Source organism: Diabrotica undecimpunctata, chromosome 2 (genome assembly GCF_040954645.1).
Source record: "Diabrotica undecimpunctata isolate CICGRU chromosome 2, icDiaUnde3, whole genome shotgun sequence".
In the NCBI taxonomy this organism is placed as follows: Eukaryota; Metazoa; Arthropoda; class Insecta; order Coleoptera; family Chrysomelidae; genus Diabrotica; species Diabrotica undecimpunctata.
In genome coordinates this window covers 75592549-75613018 of record NC_092804.1, presented here as the reverse complement: position 1 = coordinate 75613018, position 20470 = coordinate 75592549, and the positions used below count along the sequence as shown (strand labels likewise).

Below are 20470 nucleotides of genomic sequence, written 5' to 3'. Positions count from 1 at the left end.
AGTGTTGTATTTAATAGATTTATTGCTCGATAATTATTGGGATCTTTCTTATCTCCTTTTTTAAAGAACATCACCATGATCGCTTTCCTCCATTCATCTGGTATTCTGTTCGTGGTGATTATTTTATTAATAAGAAGTTGCAGTTATTGTACAAGGTGATCACCTTCATATTTTAAGAGTTCATTTGGTATTTGATCTTCTCCTGGTGACTTGCTGTTTTTTAATTTGTTTATTTATTTGGCGTTTCTGTTAAAGGTTCTTCGTTTTGTTTTTTAAACATTTCTGTCGGGAATATAAATAAAAACGTTTATTTCCTAATAAAAATCTACATTGCATTCAGGTATCTGATTCATTTTAGCCTTCTTTTTTCAGAGTCCCGCACTTGCACCACCAGATTCTTGGTTATTTCTCCTCTCGGCATCCTGGACTTCTTTGGGTGGTTTTATCCTCTTCTTTTTCTGTCGGGAAGGCCACCCCTTGTATATGTTCTATTTCAACTAGTTCTTTCATTTCTCTTCTTTGTTGTCTTATGAAGCGCCATACTTGTTTCTGTTGTTCATAGAAATCCATCTAGTCCTTTTGTGAATCTTTCCCAGTAATCTGTTTTTGTTTTTCTTACCAATTGATGAGTTTCAGTTCTTATTCTTTTATATTCTTCATATGATTCATTCGTTTTTTCTGACTTATATTTTAGGAAAACTTTCTTTTTTTGGTGACATTTTTATTTAACCTCTAGTGTAAACCATGGTGTTTTCGTTGACCACTTTTTGTTTATTATTTTCGCTCCAAGGACTTCTCGGGCAGCATTCAGAATATTTTTCTTAAGTTTTCTCCAGCTAGTCTCTACATTGCTTTCATTTTCGATATTCTCCATTTGTATTTTCTGTTTTTTCTGTTTGTAGGGTTACTTATTGTATCTTATAAGTAATAATAAATAAACTAATGACATAACGCTTTTTCATAAAAAAAATTAACACTGAAAAAATTTATACAAATTTATAATCTAATAGAGTGGAACAAAACATAAACGCAAAGATTGGGAAAATCGTATTCGACTACTCCTTAATAATTGTACTGACTGGAAACTTACAGAGTACTTACATGATTAAATTGTATACAACATATTTATTAACGAAACATATTTTTTTAGTTTTGTGTAGTTAAAATTATTTCCAAGTACCGTTTGCAAGCTATGCGGGATGCCATATACACGTCTTTTATGGTATATTTATGACAGTCAATTAGGAAATGATCTATACTGTCTACTACATCACAAATAAAATAATTTGGAGCTTCCCTGTTTGAGAATAGGTGTAAAACTGTATACCTACTATGGCCCAATTTGAGGCGTGTTAGGATTACTTGGAGTCTTTTGTCTGTTGCCGTTGGTTGCCATGGAGAAATGCTACCTTTAATTTGTTTTAGTTTGTCCCGAAAAAGCTGACAAAAGTTGATAATAAAAAGCTTTTCATTTACATTACTTAATGAAGACCACCTTGCTTAAGTCAGGAAGCTTATAGATGATAAAAATGCAAATCAAAATCAGATAGATAAATGATAGATAATAAATAGATAACAAAGTATCACAGTTTGACAAAGAATAACAAGAAACACGAATTACAGCTAATCTGTAAAACAAAATGGGCGTCACTAAATTTTAAAATAAAACTTATGAAGAAACACAAAAATAGATAAACTAAACAAACATTTCTCTCAGAAACATCAGAAAAACAATAACAACACGCGTCAGAAAACATTTCAGCAAATTATTGACAAAAAAACTACAAAAATTGACATATTTAACCATAAGCTGCAAGAAAAGGTTGTATATTCAATAAAATACTTTAGAAGAATTATTATATTATCTTCTACAACAAAATTCAAATAATTTATATCGTGTCTACTTAAAAATATCATAATACGCTACAAAAAAATGTTTATCTCTCAAAAAAATTTAAAATAAAAATGAAGAATCTTTGACTACAATCTGAACGAATATCATTGGCCATTATTCCGTTTTACTTAAATTAACGTTACGAAATTATAATCTTACATAATTTAGTAACATACCCAAAAAAACTGAAAATAAACTATCAACAAAAAATGATAAAAGTTACTGTCCTTAACAGCAAAAAAAAACATTATCATTATAAAATATTAACTCACAATAGTTTTTTGACCTGTGATTATGGGACCATAGGCCTGGAGAAAAACAGATGGCCCTCAAGATGTTGAAATACGATATCTTTACCTGTTCGGCATAAACATTACTAATGGTGGTTGGCCGCGACATGACAGAAGGGGGTTGTCTGTGAATATTAGTGGCGACAAGTGAATTGCCTATCAGACTCACAAAATTGTTTCTTAATCGGAACTAAACAACTAATACGCACGTCTGAATGCATATTGATACAAAAAAATAACTGCTGGCAACTGAGAACTAGAATCAGACTTTGCCTTTTTATAAATTAGACCTAAGCTAATTAATTTTTGGAAGAGGGATGTGTACTTTGGTTCGAAATATTTGTTCCAGTGAGAAACTAATAAGTTTCAGAAAGCTTTTAACTAAAAACCAATAAAATTTTAAAAGGGATTATGTATAATTAATACTTGAATGGAATGGTTTAAAAGAAAACATATTTGTTTATCGAATACTATAATCCCAAACATAATTTATTACAAAAAAAGCTCTTAAAACACTTATACGTATTCAAAACGATAAAAATTAATAATCTCTCTAGACATAGTATTGAAAATACAGGCTAATAATAGAAAAATTTAGCATGCTACAAGTTTCGAAACCCAATTTTGCTACTTCCGGTACAACGCATTGAATGCTTAACTAATGTGGGAACTGTTCTGAGGCTTTCTTGAGCTTTACAAAGTTTCGATTTTATCTTTTTTTTTATGGAATATCTTGGGTAAAAGTTTTGCATGGCTTTATTTTGACTTAAGCAGTCGAAAAGAATGACACTACAGGAGAAACTTTTGATATTATTAAATTATGGGGCCATGAACAATGCAAACATTTCTAATTAATACATTGTAAAATAAGTGTAAGGTCAAATTTTAAGGGTCCGTCTTATGTAATAATAGCTCCACCAACTGTTCGGTTTTTAATGGTTCGGTAAATATTTTAAGCTAGCCTTTGTACGGCTGGTTTAAAATAAGGTTTAGCTTTGCCTAAAAAATTGCTAGATTTGTTTGATCCTTAATACTTAAACCTAATGATACATTGATTTTCGGTTTTTCAATAGTCCATGAAGGCCAGTTTACTAGAAAAACTTTTGTAAATGGAATATTTAATATAGAACAGTACAGGCGAATTCTTTCATAGTATAGCTTTGGTGTGTGAGATTTAGTATTAAAGTAGTTCATGTATTTGTCATTGAAGGTATTGTGATACAAAAGTTTATTTAAATCTGAAGCAATTAAAGTTGAGTGAGATACTGTTTAATACATTCTTCGGTAAAGTGTGTCTGAACAGTTTCAATTAAAAAGGTTTCGATGGAAGTTTTCCGTAATGCTCCACAAACAATTCTAATAATAATATTATGTACAGTGTCACGATTTTTCAAGATATTATCTTTTTTTTTTATTTATGTGCTCTTGTACACAGCATAATAGAAACGGCTTCTGTTCTTTATCTGTGATTATTAAACTATAAAAACTTTGCATTAGTTTAACAGCTGTTCGAGTTAACTGTTTTTGAACGAAGAAATCTCTACTGAGCTTTCACAAAGGCAGCATTTTCTGTCCATGAAGATACATCTTTGTAAAAAAAACGGCTGTCAGTTTTTAACGAAAAAGTATTTTTTGTTTTAGCAGCTGCAAGATCACTTGAAGATATTCCTAAGTCAAGGAAACAATTTTGTCCCTCTCTCATGTAATATAACGTTTTTAAAACCACAAAAGCTTGTTCTTTGAAGGAATTATGTGTTCATATATTTAAATTAAGTGGGTATTTTAGAATATATTAAGGCATGTGGACTTATTTTATGTTTCATTTTACTAAAAACAAAAATAAAGTATTAAATTTACGTTGTCTTTTAAATCTAAATTTTCCGCAACGCAAAGAGTAAAACATAAATGTAAATCTGAGCTCTTTGGTAATTGAATATTCTCAGAAAGTTGTAAATTTGTAATCACCTTTCGCACATCGGTTTTATTACAAAATTATCGTAAAATTTGAAAGGATAATAATGTTTTATACGTTTCTAAAATATCACGAACTAATACTTTGTAACAGACGAAGTATCTTCTCGGGAAATTAGAACATCGTGGGATACAAGCAGGGGAAAAAGGTATATAGGTAAAGATATATATATATATATATATATATATATATATATATAATAATATTTTCCAGTGATTTAATGTATAACAACCTCCGCAGATATACCTATATTGGATAGACAAGCCAATGGCTAAAACAACGTATTATCCAGCACAAATGGGTTTTTCACAACATTTCATTAACACAAGTCACCAGTTTGACTATAATAATGTTAAAATTTTATAAACTGAAAATAATTTTAAAGATAGACTATTTTTCGAAATGTGTTAAATTACAAAAAAACATGTATTAAACTATAAAGCAGACACCAATCACCTTAGTAACATCTAATGTTTTATTCTGTAATCTATTTAATTTAAAATTAAATCGTATATTTGCTAAACTTGACTTTGACATTGATCTATTTTAAAAATTATTAATATATTTTTAAATCTACCCTTCACCCCTGTAAGTACATATTCATGCAATTGTATTCTTAAGTTGCTTACCTCTTTGTTCAATAAATTTCAGTGCACTTCCGATGAAGCCAATAAGAAATTGGCAAAATATTAAGTGACTAGAAAATAGAATTGATTTAAATCCAGACTTTTTTATCAAAAAGATTATTTTATTTATATGTATATATATATATATATATATATATATATATATATATATATATGTGTGTGTGTGTGTGTGTGTGTGCAAACTATTATATGCAAACGATTAGAAACACAAAGTCTTGCTATTGCTATGATGAAATAAAAGCCAAATAAAATAGCGTTGGGGCAGAAATTAATCAACCCTTTCTCGCTTGAATCAGCATCAATAGAACGATATACCTGATATTTCGGTACCTCTACCTCGTCAGTCGTTCGAGCTTATTTAAATTTAAACTCAAAGGGTCAAACTTATGTTTCCAAAATACTTCCCACTTTTAATGCACACAGAGGTGCCATCTGCTTTGACAACAAAGTTCGAAAAAAATTTAATAAAATCATTTTCTGTTTCTCTGGGCTATCGAAATGTGCAAACGATTAGAAACTTTCATTAAAATAGTAAGGTTTATTTTATTATAGCTGTATTTGGAACAATTAAACTAAAATAATAAATAGCCTCATAATAAAATGTAATACTAAACTTAAAACTTTTTGTAAGATAATAATCTAAAAGTACAAAGAGCCATCTCTTTCCAGCAGACCGAAGCTTTCCATTCGCCTACGTATGCGCTTCGAGCTAGATTACCATTCGTATTACTATAACAGCAATTTGCTATATTTACATAATTTTTAGTTACTTCATTGCTTTCTTTACTAGTTTTTTGCAGGTTTTTTATTCAAAATATCTGTTTTTCTAGACCGTCCTTTTCCATCTCTGCTTTTATGTGTATCTTTTTTTTTTGTCTAGTTTTTTGGCATAGTAAAACCTCTGCATGTAGTTTATACTCGTAACATTTTCCTTTCCTATCACTTTAGTTATTTATCTCCTAGTCTCATCATTCTATAATTCAGATTTTTACTGGGAATTTTATCTTCAATTTCTCTTTGCTTCCTTTAAAATCTGTAAATTTTACTCTCATGAGTGTAATTTTTATATTATTTTATGTACATACCCTCCTTCGTGCCTTCGTATCTTCTTTTCTGCCTTGCCGTTTTGCCACTATCATAATATCTTCAATTAAATTATTCTTAGTCAATACTGATTTGTCTTTTCCAGTACTTCTTATACCTTTTTACAGATTCTTTTTGGCTTTTGCTATTATTATGTTTCGAATAAATTTTGATTTCTCTAATTAATGCTTCTAATATCATAAAGCTCTCAGTATCACTGCTTTTGTTTGTTTTCATATGTCATCTATATACACACATCGAAATAATCCAGAAGACACCTATACTAATATCTTAAAATTAATGTTAGCTGCAAAGACAAAAATAAATTTATGTTTGTAAGCCTTATTGTTGTAATCGTTAATGCTGAAAGAATGGCTATAAAAAATTGAACAAAACTTCTATATGTGTTTTTTGTCTGTAAGATAAAAAGAAATATTTCTTTATTGGTACTAGATTTTTGATGTCTATGTAGATTTTTATTTAGTTTTGTAATTACCAATAATGGAGAGACATCTCCAAGATAACCAACCAGATTAAAGAACGTTTTATTAGGTTGCAGGCTTTGTGAGATCGCACAGTAACTGCAACAAAATTACAAATAATGCTACAAGAGACTGATCAGGTGTTTGTAAGTGGCCAAACCATTAAAAATAGACTACAGTCATAAAGTAGTATTAAATGGTCGAAGACCTGTGAAAGTGCTTATGTTATCCAGAGGAAATAACGCTCATTGCGGAGGCACAAGAACACGCAAATTGTGTTAGCCGTGAGTGGGCCATTACTGTGATACTCACATGATCCGGATTTAAATTTGCACCAAATAAAAGACGGACAAAATTTTGGAGACTATCTGGCAATGCTGAACGATTGTCCACCGTGCAGGAGGTTTGTAGACAGTAAGGCAGCAGTATAATGGTATGGAGTGGCATCAATCTTCATGAAAGAATCAATCTCGTTTGTCTGGAACGTTCGAATCTCGTTTCTAAAGGCAACAGACTACTGCGATATTATTCTTGAACCTATTGTTGTACCTCTTGCACAACAAGCTGGTTCCCAATTTCAAATAATGCACGACAATGCGCGTTCGCGTAATGCCAGTGTCGTGTAAACATTCCTGGAATATAATGAAATTGAGACTTTACCACGGCCTGCACAATCGCCAGATTTAAAACCAATTGAGTATGGATAAGACATATTGGGCAGACGCATTTTGCAACAAAATATTGCCTTTAATACCAGACAGCAACTGTTCGAGGGTCTTTCAATGGAGTGGAATAAAATACCGCAGTAAAACATTGACCATCTGATCATGAGTTTGCCTTACAGATGTAGGACAGTAATCAACAATCGTGGAGGTCATACACTATACTAACTTAACCTAAATACTACTTCGTTTGGAATGGAGGGTCAACAAATTAGTTTTTTATTTATTTTTTGTTGCCATTGTTTCGACTTGTTTATTTTATACTAAAAAATGTTTATTTTATACTCAAGAGACTTTTTTACCGTTCCCATTCGGGAAACTTTTTAATAAATATGTTTAAAATAAATTATTTAAAATCCTTCCGTAATCTCGAATTTAGTTTTGTTCCCCTAGATTATTTTGATGTGTGTATGTTTCTTCTACATTATGTGTTTATAATACTATAGTATAATATGAGTATCAAACATTATCTATTTTATACTACACAAAATTTAAATTTTAAACCAAATTTTTATATATGTAACTTTTTATTAACTTCCATTAAAGGTTTTTGCATTATATTTATATTGGTTAAAAAAACCGTAATAATAATATATTCTACGGGATCGTATTATATTATAAATACTTATGATTTTTTTTTTTATTTCAGCTCTCTGGCCATGAACAACAACAATAACATAACCAACCAGGCTAACAATAATAACAACAACGTTAGTAGCAACAACAATAATTTGCTAAATGCAACAAACGCAAACGTCGTCGCGTTGTCGCAAACCAAAAATGAGCAAGAACAACCCGATAACGACACGATAAAGATGTTCGTGGGACAAGTGCCTCGTTCGATGGACGAGAACGACTTAAGGAGGATGTTTGAGGAATACGGCAGGGTACACTCGATAAATGTACTTCGGGATAAAGCAACCGGAGCCAGTAAAGGTGAGATTTTATTTTTTATTTGATTTTAATGCAAATATAATATTACAAGATGATGGTAAAAAAATTTAAACTAATTTCTTTGTACTCTCAGTTGTTCTATTCCATTTTCACAACTTTTCCTTGGTTAGCTTCTTCGTCTTTTACAATTCTTTTAGTTTCCATCACTTTATAAAATTCCTCATTTTTATAAATTTTTATAATATACTCGTAACCAAACAATTCAAGTTTTTCATATCTATTTAGATTATTATTATACCTACTATCTAGTTTTTTTTTAATCGCATCAACTACCGATTTTTATTAGTGGGAGGACAAAGTTAATTATAAATTGAATAATATAGTGAGGTCAGGTACAATCAAAGTAAATTAAAAAAAATATTCAGATATGTAGTACATAAATATATAAATTCAAGTTTATTGATTTTAAGATAACTTTAATTTTGTGCCTTAGAAACTGAAGTAAACTTTTACGTAAATTAATCCTACGACCTATAAAAGTAAAATAATTTGTTTAGAATATTATTGTCCTTATATACTTAAATAGGTTTTTAAAATTAAAATTAGATCCTAAAACTTTTATAATATTAATGGGTGTTGAGTGTCTATGTATTTTTTTAATTTAGTCCCAACAGTCACATTAGGGCGATTTGATTTAAAGATAAGTTATCATGTTGTGCCCTACATGCAAATAAAATGTTTAAATAGGGTGATCTGGCGTATCACACACTATGAACTTGTAGCTTTGTTGCACTTGTTAGCAGCGTGTAGAAATGATTGTGATTGATGCATTCATTTTCTTATTCACTTAGCACGCACTTTTTGTTTTTAACTAAAGGTTTAACCAAATAAAGTCGGATACCAACATTGAAATTACAGTTTGTATTGCTTCACGAGTGTGATAAAGTGTTCTTATTGACCTGCAGACCAGTCAGAGATGGCAACCAAATGAAACGAACTTGCTGTTACGAATCGCATACAAAATGTAATTAATATTTTAATAGATAAACTATGGAATTACTTTTTTCTACTCTCTTACTAGTAAATTGTATATTTCCTACCATTTGGCGAGCACTTAATAAAAAAAATTACGCTTCAGTTCTATAAAAATGTATAATATCACATAAGCCATAATATTACCAGAAAAATCTAGAGGAAGATATGAAAAGGTATATCAGCAATTTATGGATTGGCGTACAACAAATAATTCATTTTTTGAAAACGTACTCTTGGCTTATTTTGGAGAAATTGCTAAGAAATTTAAACCATCCTCATTATGGGCAATAAATTCCATGCTAAGAAGTGTTATAACTTTGAAAAATAATGTTAATATTGAAAATTACCCGAAATTGCAAGCTTATCTAAAAAGCTTTTAGATACTCTAAATTTTACATCTTGATGAAATAAAACTATTTTTAAATGGAGCTCCTAATGTACAGTACTTGTTAGTAAAGGTATGTTATTTAAAAGTCTAACTGTGCCTACTTATAATACTTTTATTTTAAGGTTATTGCAATTATTTGAATATGTGGAGCTTGTAGGAAACAAGAGTTAAACAATCTTAAAATTCGTAACATTGATGATTTAAGTACCAGGTTATTGGTTAAAATTCCTGATATGAAAACCAAAATATGTAGATCGTTCGTTATTTCCGGATATTTCTATAAAATCTGCAAACAATATATAGAAATTCGACTACAGATTAGCGATCCGCAAATAAATCATTTTTTTCTTAATTATCAAAGAGGTAAATGTACGAAAGGGTGGCAGGATTAAATAAAATAGACGGTGTTCCTAAACAAATAGCCAAATATTTAAAGTTATCAGATCCCAAAATGTGCACAGGTCACTGTTTAAGACCAACTTCTGCCACTATTTTGGTAGATGACGGTGGTGATTTAATGGCTCTTAAACGACATGGCGGATGGAAATCTTCAACAACGGCCAAAGGTTATGTCGATGAGTCAATAAATAATAAGACGTCAACAGCCAATCGAATTATAAATTCCATTGAAAGTAATTTACAGACCTTTACTTTACGTACACTGAAAATACCAATGTCCAAAAAGAACATACCGTACAGTTTACGTCATCTTACCATTCACCACGTATTATTAAACAACCGCCAAACTCGGATAAGGGCATAGTTATAAATAATTGCCAAAATTTTACAATTAATTATTATAAATAAATGTTTAATTTAAATTGTTCCCGAATTTTGTTAAATAAATAAAAATTACTTGTTATACTTTTTATTTTTATAAATAAAATTAATCGTAGAAAAAGTATACTACACAACTTGAGTTGTAAGCTTATTACATGCTTGTAAAATTACTGCTACGCGGCGAGAGCGCAACTTTTTTACTCGCATGTAATAAGCTTCTACAACTCTCGTTATGTAATATACTATTATACACCTGTTATATTGTATGTCAAAAAGAACAATAGATAAAATAAGAGTTACACAACGCGCTATGAAAAGATCAATATGAGGTATTACCATCATAGATATACAGAGAAGTACCAAACCTAGAAATAAGAAGAAGAACAGGAGTCACAGATGCAGTTGAAAAAATAGCCATGGCTAAATGGGCTTGGGCCGCACATGTTGCCAGATTAACGGATGATAGATGAACCAGAAAGATTCTGGAATGGCGACCAAAGAAAGAGGCATATCAAAGCAGAGGACGACCACCGACTAGATGGACGGATGATATCAAGCGCATCACCACAAACTGGATGCAAGAAGCACAAGATAGAAATAGATGCAAAATTTTACGGGAGGCTTACGTTCAGTGGTGGACAAATATAGGCTAATTGATGATCTTGGATGTAATGTAATGAGAGAGACAATATTTATGGTAAATGCCAAAACAAAATATTCGAGATGCTTTAGTTGTTCATGTATATATATATATATATTGTTCAGACAGGATGCTGCTAATACAAAAAACAGAAGAACTTTTTGGGAGACGATTGGTTTATTATTTTGTGAACGGTTTCATACTTGTTATATTTGATAATATTTATCACATTGTACAGGGGCTATGGTTCAGGTTGGACATATAGATATAGCTCACTTATCTGTTAATTTTGGAAATTGCATAATTTAAGTATAAAACGCTATGTTTAAGGATGCGACACTATCGCTTGAAGATTTTCTGCATAAGCTATAAAAAGATAGATTCTTCTTAGTACTAATGGTGGTTATTTGGCAAAACATTGTAAAATTTCAATCAGTCTGGTGAGAAAAGACTATATACCTATTCCTAATGCTGTATTCTGTATTTCTAAATAATAAAAGCAATAAAATAATAAAAGCAATAATAATTGCTTTAATCAATAATTAAGTTTGAATTATATTAGTGATTCGCTGGTGACATGGAAAATTAGAGGGTATCGCCATATTTCACGTTCATTTACTGACCTTTTGTAGTTATTGGTTGTTAGTGCTAGATGTAATCTAGTATGTATCACAAATTGTTTATCCATCTCACATATCTTTTTTATAACCTCTCTTAGAAATTACATTTAGATTTCTGTTAAGTTACTTTGGTGTTTTCGTTTAGGAACATCCATGATTAAATTAGGTATTGATATCGCGCAGTAAGTTATCATTTTAGTGTTTAGGTCTATTTTACGGTGTAGAATGGTTTTATTTATTGCATAATATTGAATATTTGCTATATTTTTTCTGTAAGTTATGTCTGTATCTATCCATCCATCATCTGATATTAAGCTTCCTAAGCACTCATAAGTTATTAATTTTTCAACTGCGCGTCAAATAATTTCTATTCACTGTTATCATTAATATCTGTTTTATTTCTTGAAATTATTTTTCTAGATTTGTTTATGTTTATTTTTTTCGAACTTTTTGACATTTATTCAGTATATGTTGTGACTGTTTTGGTTCTGTATACCATACTTTTATCCGTGCTTAGTTGTTTCTTTCTCTCTGAAGTTTCCTTAGTCTGTCCATTAAAATATTAAGGAGTAATGGACTTAGCTATTTCCGTGTTAAGCTTAAACTTTTGTTTTAATCTTTTGGTATAAGAAAATGACAATTCCAAACGTCACTTAGTGACCCATAAAGATTATTAGTAACAGAGTTATATAAACTTAACAAATAGACAAACTTAGTTCGCATACACACTAAAGTCATATGTTGCATATTGGTTATCTAACAGGAAACAATATGTACCTTTTGTTCTTTTAATTGTTTATTGTAATGAAATTAAATATGGAATGGCTTTGAAATTAAATGTGGAAGAAAAAATTAAAATTATGCTTCTTTTATTAGATATCGATAAGTATGTGAGAAAACTTTTAAGGTCATCAAATAAGATACATGGACATCGTCCTTCTTTGAAACGAAGAAGAACAAAAAAAGAAAAAACTTTAAAGAGAAAAACTAAGATAAAAAAAAGAAAACTTTTATAAAAACTTTAGAAAGTTTAGAAAACTTTTAATCCAACTGTCAGTTTAAGAAATGCCAGTATAGATTTAAATGTGAATGGAGTGATTATCATGCCATATTTAACAATATTAAACAAAATTTGTACGATGTAAAGATGTGAAGTGCAATATTTATTCATGCTTCATTGATTACCATGAAGCGTAAGATACAGTAAAATACGACGAGCTAATGGAGATATTAACAAATATTGGAATAAACACCTGTGATCTAAGAATTATTAGCAATCTTTACAGGAATCAAACATTGTCTATCCGTACAGAGGCAGGAGAATCCGATGATATCAAAATCAAACGTGGGGTCCGACAGGGATGTATAATATCACACTTACTGTTTAACATATAATCTGAAGAAATCTTTTAAAAAGCAGTAGATGTGGAATTTAGAATTCAAATTAACAGAGAATATATCAATAACATCAGATACGTGAGTGATACGGTGGTATTCGCTGATAGTTATAAAGCTCTCCAGAAGTTAATAAATAAAATCACAGAAGTAAGTCAGAGATATGGGCTTACAGTGAACGTTAAGAAAACAAAATGTATGGTGATCTCTAAGAAGGAACAGCAAATTCAAATAATCAGTGCGAATTTTCAACCAATAGAAAGAGTAAAAACATACACCTACCTTGGTATGAACGTCAATGAAACTTGGGCCCATTCCCTAAAAATAAAATGTAGGATAGAGGAAGCAAGATCTGCATTTCAAAAAATGGCTAAGCTATTCAAATACCATGAATTATCAGTACCCATAAAAATCAGGTTACTACGATGTTATATCTTTTCTATACTGTTGCACGGAGTTGGATTGTGGACTTTGACAGACGGTACCTGCAAAAAAATTGAGGCTTTCGAAATGTAGCTTTGTGGTCGAGTCCTGAAGATATTCTAGACTGACCACGTTACTAAACAGGACGTTTTATTAAAAATGCAAAAAGGAAAAGTTACTAACCACAATAAAAGCAGCCAAAATCGAATACCTTGGTCACATCATGAGGAACAGCGAAGGATACGGGTTGCTACAATTAATTCTACAAGAAAGAGTAGTTTACCACGAACAGAATACCAGATGAATGGAGGAGAGCGATAATGGTGATGTTCTTAAAAAAAGGAGATAAGAAAGACCCCAATAATTATCGAGCAATAAATCTATTAAATACAACACTCAAATTGACAACAAGAATAATAGCGACAAAAATAAACGAACGAATATCTCTGCAAGAGCAACATTAAGGATTTCGGACAGGAAGATCATGCACGGATGCAGTTTTTGTAATAAGACAAATAAAAGAAAAGTCGCTGGAATACAACAAACCAGCATATATGTGTCTGATAGATTTGAAGAAAACGTTTGATAGAGTGAGAATTCGGGACGCGATACATTTATTATATGAAAAGGGAATATATATAATAGCTATGGTAGGATGTAAAGGAAAACTATCGCAACCTATCAAATATGAAACTGGCATTAGACAAGGAGATTCGCTGAGCCCATTAATATTTAATCTGATAATGGATGAAATCATAAAGAAAGTTAAAACAAGAAGAGGATATAGAATGGGAGAAAAGGAAATAAGGATAATCTGCTACGCCGACGACGCCATAATAAAAGCCGAAAATTAAGATGACCTACAAAGATTAATTAAAGAATTCGAAGATACGGCGCACATATACAACATGGAGATATTAACAGAGAAAAATAAAGCGATAGTGATATCAGCGGAACCGAGAAGATGTAAACTAGTCGTAAATAACAAAATAATAGAACAAGTGATGGAAACTGAATACTTGGGAATAAAACTGTCAAGCTACGGAAAAGTGGAAGAAGAAGTACAAAAACAAGTGAACATGCAAACAGAGCAGCAGGATGTCTCAACAACACAATCTGGAGAAACAAATACCTCACAACCGAAACGAAAACCAGGATATATAAATCAAGAATAAGACCGATAATGACGTACACAGCGGAAACAAGAGCAGATACGGCAAAAACACAAAGACTACTGGAAACAACAGAAATGAAAGTCTTACGAAAAATAACAAACCAAACTCTAAGAGACAGAGTAAGAAGTGAGGAAATACGAGCGGGATGTGGTATGGAGGAAATAAACGCGTGGACCAAAAGAAGAAAAGTGGATATCCTGGCTGCAAAATCTATGCACGTGGTTCAAAACAACAACCACAAATCATTTTAGAGCAGCGGTTTGCAAAATACAGACTACCATGATGGTCGCCAACATCCGAAACGTATAGGCACTACAAGAAGAAGAAACAAAATTATACCTTTTAAATCCAAATTTTTCATATTTCGAGAGGACGCCGAAGCAAAAAGTTTATGGGACTAAAGAGAACATTTAAACTATAATTTTTTTTTTTTAATGTGACGTTTTGATATTGATAATAAAATATGGATTAAAAATTGGAATAATCATCTTAAATTTTCTTCATAAGTAGATATTTTATTACATTTATATTTTATAAATTGAAAGCTAAGGTTCGCGTGGTTATCTATAATAGTGGGTGTTTATTTGTGACTGTTTAATAAAATTTAAGTTGTTTTTATTTATTTATTAATAAATATATTAATAAAACTTTTGACATAGAAATTATAATTGTTTTTCATAAAATATTTAAGGTTTTAATGTGATCACTATTTTTTATAATAAAGAAAACATACACTGTATTACAAAAAATATTTGTCGTTTGTATGAACATCCTTTTTAAATTATATATTCTGTTTTAAAAAGTAACAAAGTACACATGACAAATACACACATTTTATTGCCTCTTATAATTTAACTAATTAAAATGTGCATCATTCTGTAAATGAAATGGTCTTTTGAGCTTTTGAAATAATTATTCTTTTATTCAATTTTGTTCACATTTATGTTATATCTTTATGCTTTAATAATTGTCATCTTTAAATTTTAAATTTAGTCCAGTCACATAAAACAATTTGGATGGATGGATATTTTATATTTACAACAGAAATTTTAATTTAATCATTTATCAGGTCCTCTACTACAACGTTTTTGACATGGTTTTATATCACTTTTGGATTAGCACGGTGGAAAAAACATGCTGTGTATCAAGAAACTATTTGTGTCACCTCCCGTTACATAATGTAGCAAGCGAGATAGATGTCTTCCTAATCTTTTTGCATATGACCATAAGTAAACCCATTGCCCCTAAGACTCCGACATTATATGATGGAGACACACTGGCTGCGCAGAGTGGAACTCCACCCTCATCGTAGTACCTGTGTTGCTACATGAACACCCGTCCATTACTCTAACCACGGGCGAACAGGTGAACGCAGGTAGACCGACCTCGCACGTTGGTTAGGTTCCCGCCAAGAAGCCATTCCTCTACCACTCGTCGCCCTAGTGGGCACATACATACAACAAGATGAGGTCCAGCTGGTGGCTAGACGTGTAGAGCTTACGGTTTGTTTAAACGCACTCATGTTATGTGGAATGAGATTAGCGTTTCCTTAAGTGAGTTCGTCTCGGGTACTAAGAACGCTGACTGTTGACCGTGGCGCGCAGCGTCCCGTGTGCGTTTCTTCCGTACATATATGTTATTATGAGTACTATGATGTTTTTATCAGCCATAATTTGGTTTTCATTGCTAATTTGCTTGTTTTTCCTATGATTATTCTTATTGCAGCTCTAGTCGCTATCTTTTGGACTTGGTTGGTACCCTTTTGTCTGTTAGCATTTAGCTTCATTCTGCGATTTGATGGGTCTCTCTTACACTATTAGCTGTTCTTCTAGGCTCTCTCTTTTCTTTTTTAAGATAATTGCCTGAATCTTCTTTGGATTTATGACTATTTTGTATAAGACACTACATTCTTTAACTATATCCAGTGTCGTGTGTAGATTTTTTACAGCTATATCCAGGTTCCTATATTTTGCTGTGATTGCAGTGTCATCTGCATAAAGGCTGAGTAGTGTTTCCAGTGTTCTTGGAACGTCTGCTCTTATATATCCTATACAGAAGTGGTAATAATATAGCTCCCCGTGGAACTCCAGATTACGAAGCTCCGTGTTTATATAGAAGTTGTCATGTCTGGACTTTAAACTTTTGGTTGCTTAGGTACGAGGAGATTAGTCTGGTCATGGCCCCTCATTATCCATAATCTCTTATTCGCTACTTTTGTATATTGCTTGTCGTTAAATCAAGCTGCTATGTACTCTTTATGTCTGAATACAAGTAGTTCTCTGAAATATTGAGCTCTGAATCCAAATTATGCTTCTGATTATACTATCTAGCTGAATGCTAAAAGTAAGCTTATCGGCCTGTAATTTTGCGTAAACATGTTGTGCTTTCCTGATTTCAGTAACAGTATTACATGGGCTTTCTATCATCGGTTTGGAAAGGGACTGAAGTGTTGTATTTGTTATGTTTGTCAAATATACAATTGCTTTCTGAGGACAACACTACAGACTTCTGTTGGTAATTTCGTCTCGACCAGGTGCTTTCCTAGATAAACTTCTTCTGATCATTTGACTTATGTTTTTGGAGATTTCCAATGTAAAGGGTAAACGATTCCGTTTTCACCGTATAGTGGGGCAATGATTTTCTGACATGTCTTAATGTTCTTTAGAGCTCCTATATTTCTTGCATATATGTATGCTCTATTGCTCCATTTATTTTACGTGACGGTCCCACTTTTCGCTTCCACGTTCTACTGATTTTCTTGTTTTTTTACTCTCTTTTTGGCTTTGTTTTTTTTTCTTATCATGTCTTTTATTTCCTAATTAGCATCTCTAAATTTTCCCATATAAATTTCATATTTTTCTCCAGTAGTACTATTTCGTAGTGCAACTTTTATGATGTTTTCGAGCTCTAGGATTTTTTTCTTTATATTATATGGGTAGTCGATTTTAGGGAGGTTTCCAATTCCTATGGTCACTAGTCGTTTGACCAGTTTTTTTCTTTCTTTTCCCTACTATTATGTTGTCTTTTTCCATATATATTCATTCATTCCCATGTGTTTATTTCTAGGAGTATGGAGTTTTAGTATCTTGTTTCTTTCTTTTAAGGTTAAGATCTCAGTTTTTTTATCCTCACTTTATTTTCTTAACGAAAATCGTATCATATGTTTCCTTGTTTTCTAAAACAGTCACCACCTGTCACCACATTAACACTTACACTTTGTATTAAATCGTCATCGTTAATAAAATCGTCCGACTGAATAATCGCAACTCAACATCTCACAAATTCTGCATCAATCAATACCCGTTTTTTCTCCATTTCCCAATATCTTCCATAATTGATTTTAAAAAGTACAAAATATATAAAGATAGTAGCCTATAAATAAAAATGGAAAAATAGTCAATTTTCTAAAATTTCATTAAAATATATTAAGCTATTTATGGCTTACACCTTACCAGATCTTACGAAAGTTAAAAACTATCAGTATTCAACGCTCTAGAAATTGTAATATACTTTTTATTTACCAGATTCACAAAGAAATTTTAATTAATATTGAGAAATAAGTTTTATTTTATAACTATATTTACTTTCGGTGATAATTTTCAGCATGCGTAAAAATTTTTGTCGAACATCAGTTACTAATTTCGATTCGTAATCTTTTCTAAAATTAAATATTGTCGCCCCATTTTTTTTTTATGTATATAGCATATTTTAACTTACAGATATTATTTATTATTTTGCATATAACCGTACTAATATTTTCGCTCCACTTTTTCACCATTTCAAATTTAACATCCATTTTGTCAGGTAAAAGTTTTTATTTTTTCGTTTCTTTTCTTTGACTTCCCGTAGCGCGGAAGTAAAACGCATTCGAAAAACTCGTTCTCGTTGCCGTTTTTCATTATTTTTCGGCCGCATTGAAATACGACAAAAGAATCGAAAACAAACAAAAAGTTGACGGCAAACAAATGAAAATTATCTATTATGCGACGTACATACCCGAAAACAAAACATGTTCACGCTCTAGTAATGTTTGTCAAGCAAGTAGATTATAAGCAATATATTGGATTTGTTGTTAGTTTATTTGGTTTGATCAATGTCTTTTGTAAGTGTAAATAAATAACATATATATATATACAAGTATTTCCACAGTTTTCACTGTATTCCTTCACTCAACAGTTTCCTCCAATTTTTCCTGTTTAGCCAGCCCCCTTCCTGTAGGTTTCTTCTACTCATTGCTTGGTTCTCCTCATCTCTGAAAGATCCTTGGGGTCTGCCTCTCTTTTTTCTTCCTATCGGGCTTCACTCTGTTATTCTATTTATCCACCGATTTTGGTCTGCTCTTCTGACATGTCCGTACCAGGTTAACCTCTTCTGTTCGATTTAAAAATAAATAACATATAAAAATAAAACAAAGATTCGCTGATAGAAAGGATGTACGGAAATTTATTTCAATACATCTTATGGATACAAAAAATGTTTTAAATTAATAGACAGAAACGGATGATGTATGTACAGAAAAGTTCTACAAAATAAGAACTTTGAACCGAGGAGCACTTAACACGGTTCACATGTTAGAATAATTTCTCTTCTATAGCTGGTTCGAATCTGACTATGTCATTGGACAGCTAAAATTTTTTGGTTTCTTAACAATAATTTTCTGTCTTATAAACATTAACATTCATTAAATATGTTAACATCATTTATTAGATATACCCCTTTTAACCTAATAAAGTTGTTGAGAAGATTCTATCTGCATTGCAAATGATTTATAAAACTCTATTTCCTCTTTTTGTAGCATATTTTGATTGTGCTTACGCTTTATATTACTTAACCTACGAAAATATTTGAAAACTAGCTCTCAATTGATCCCCTTGTCTTATCCCTGCAGGTACATTCCTGCATTTATTCGAAGTCTTTCTTCTGTTACGATTATTTAATTTTCTAATTCTACATCTATAAGGTTTTTAATGAAACAATTTTTATATTTTTGTTTACAAGTAAATTTAAATTTAAATAATATATATATATATATATATATATATATATATATATATATATATATATATATATATATATATATATATATATATATACATATATACTTACATAGTCTTTCAGATAAGCTTGGTACATTCGACACTGGATAAATTTTAGGTTCTTCTATCTCAGGTTCAGAGTTAGGGGCAGCTTTATTAATATCTTGTGTTTCTTCAATACAGTTGTTTATCGTTGATGATTACTGAGAAATCACTAGAGTATAATAGACCAGCATTTCTGTGTCTGATTGATTTAAAGAAAGCGTTTGACAGAATAAGACTCAAAGATGTAATCCATCTTCTGTAGAATAGAGAAGTTCCCCTAAATATTATAAGAACTATCGAAACCATCTACCAAAACAACAAGATGAAAGTCAAAATAGGTGGACAACTTACAGAACCTATGGGAATGGAAAGCCGAATAAGACAAGGGGATTCGTTAAGTCCCGTGCTCTTTAATTTGATCATCGATGAAATCATCAAAAGCGTTAAAAAAGGAAGAAGATACAGAATGAAAAAACAGGAGAAAAAACAAAACCATCAATACGATCTGCTATAAACAGCTTCAAAACCAAATAAGAAGAAAAATTAGCGAGGCTAAAGAAACCTACTTTTCTGAAAAATGTAAAGAAATAGAAGAACTGCAAAACAGATATGACAACTTTAATCTACATAAAAAAGTCAAAGAACTAGCCGGAGTAGGAAGTAGAAGAACCTCGAATATATTGCTCGACAAAAATAGAAATATTATATTGGAAACAGAATAAAAACTACGACGATGGAAAGAGTACATCAACGAATTATTTTATGACCAGAGAGAAGCTAGTACAACTGTAGATAGCCAAACGGGAGATGTAGGCCCAGAGATAACCAAATCAGAGGTCAGTCAGGCATTAAACTCAATAAAAATCAATAAATCTGCTGGTCCAGATGAATTACCAAGCGAGCTATTAAAGTTGGTCAACGAGAAAAACCTAGACATAACAGTAGAACT

The 20470-nt window shown here is 31.2% G+C and overlaps 1 protein-coding gene across 6 annotated transcripts in view; it reads left to right on the top strand.

The window, feature by feature from the left end:
* The window catches only part of bru1 (bruno 1), a 971893-nt gene that overhangs the window by 434893 nt on the left and 516530 nt on the right, over positions 1-20470 (top strand). For all 6 annotated transcript variants that reach the window (XR_011950072.1, XM_072523112.1, XM_072523110.1 and 3 more), the window contains one exon: positions 7740-8026. Coding sequence is in view for 5 of the 6 variants with exons in the window: in XM_072523112.1 (XP_072379213.1) it covers positions 7740-8026 (287 nt within the window). In the remaining variant the exon portion in view is untranslated. The remainder of the gene's footprint in view (positions 1-7739; positions 8027-20470) is intronic.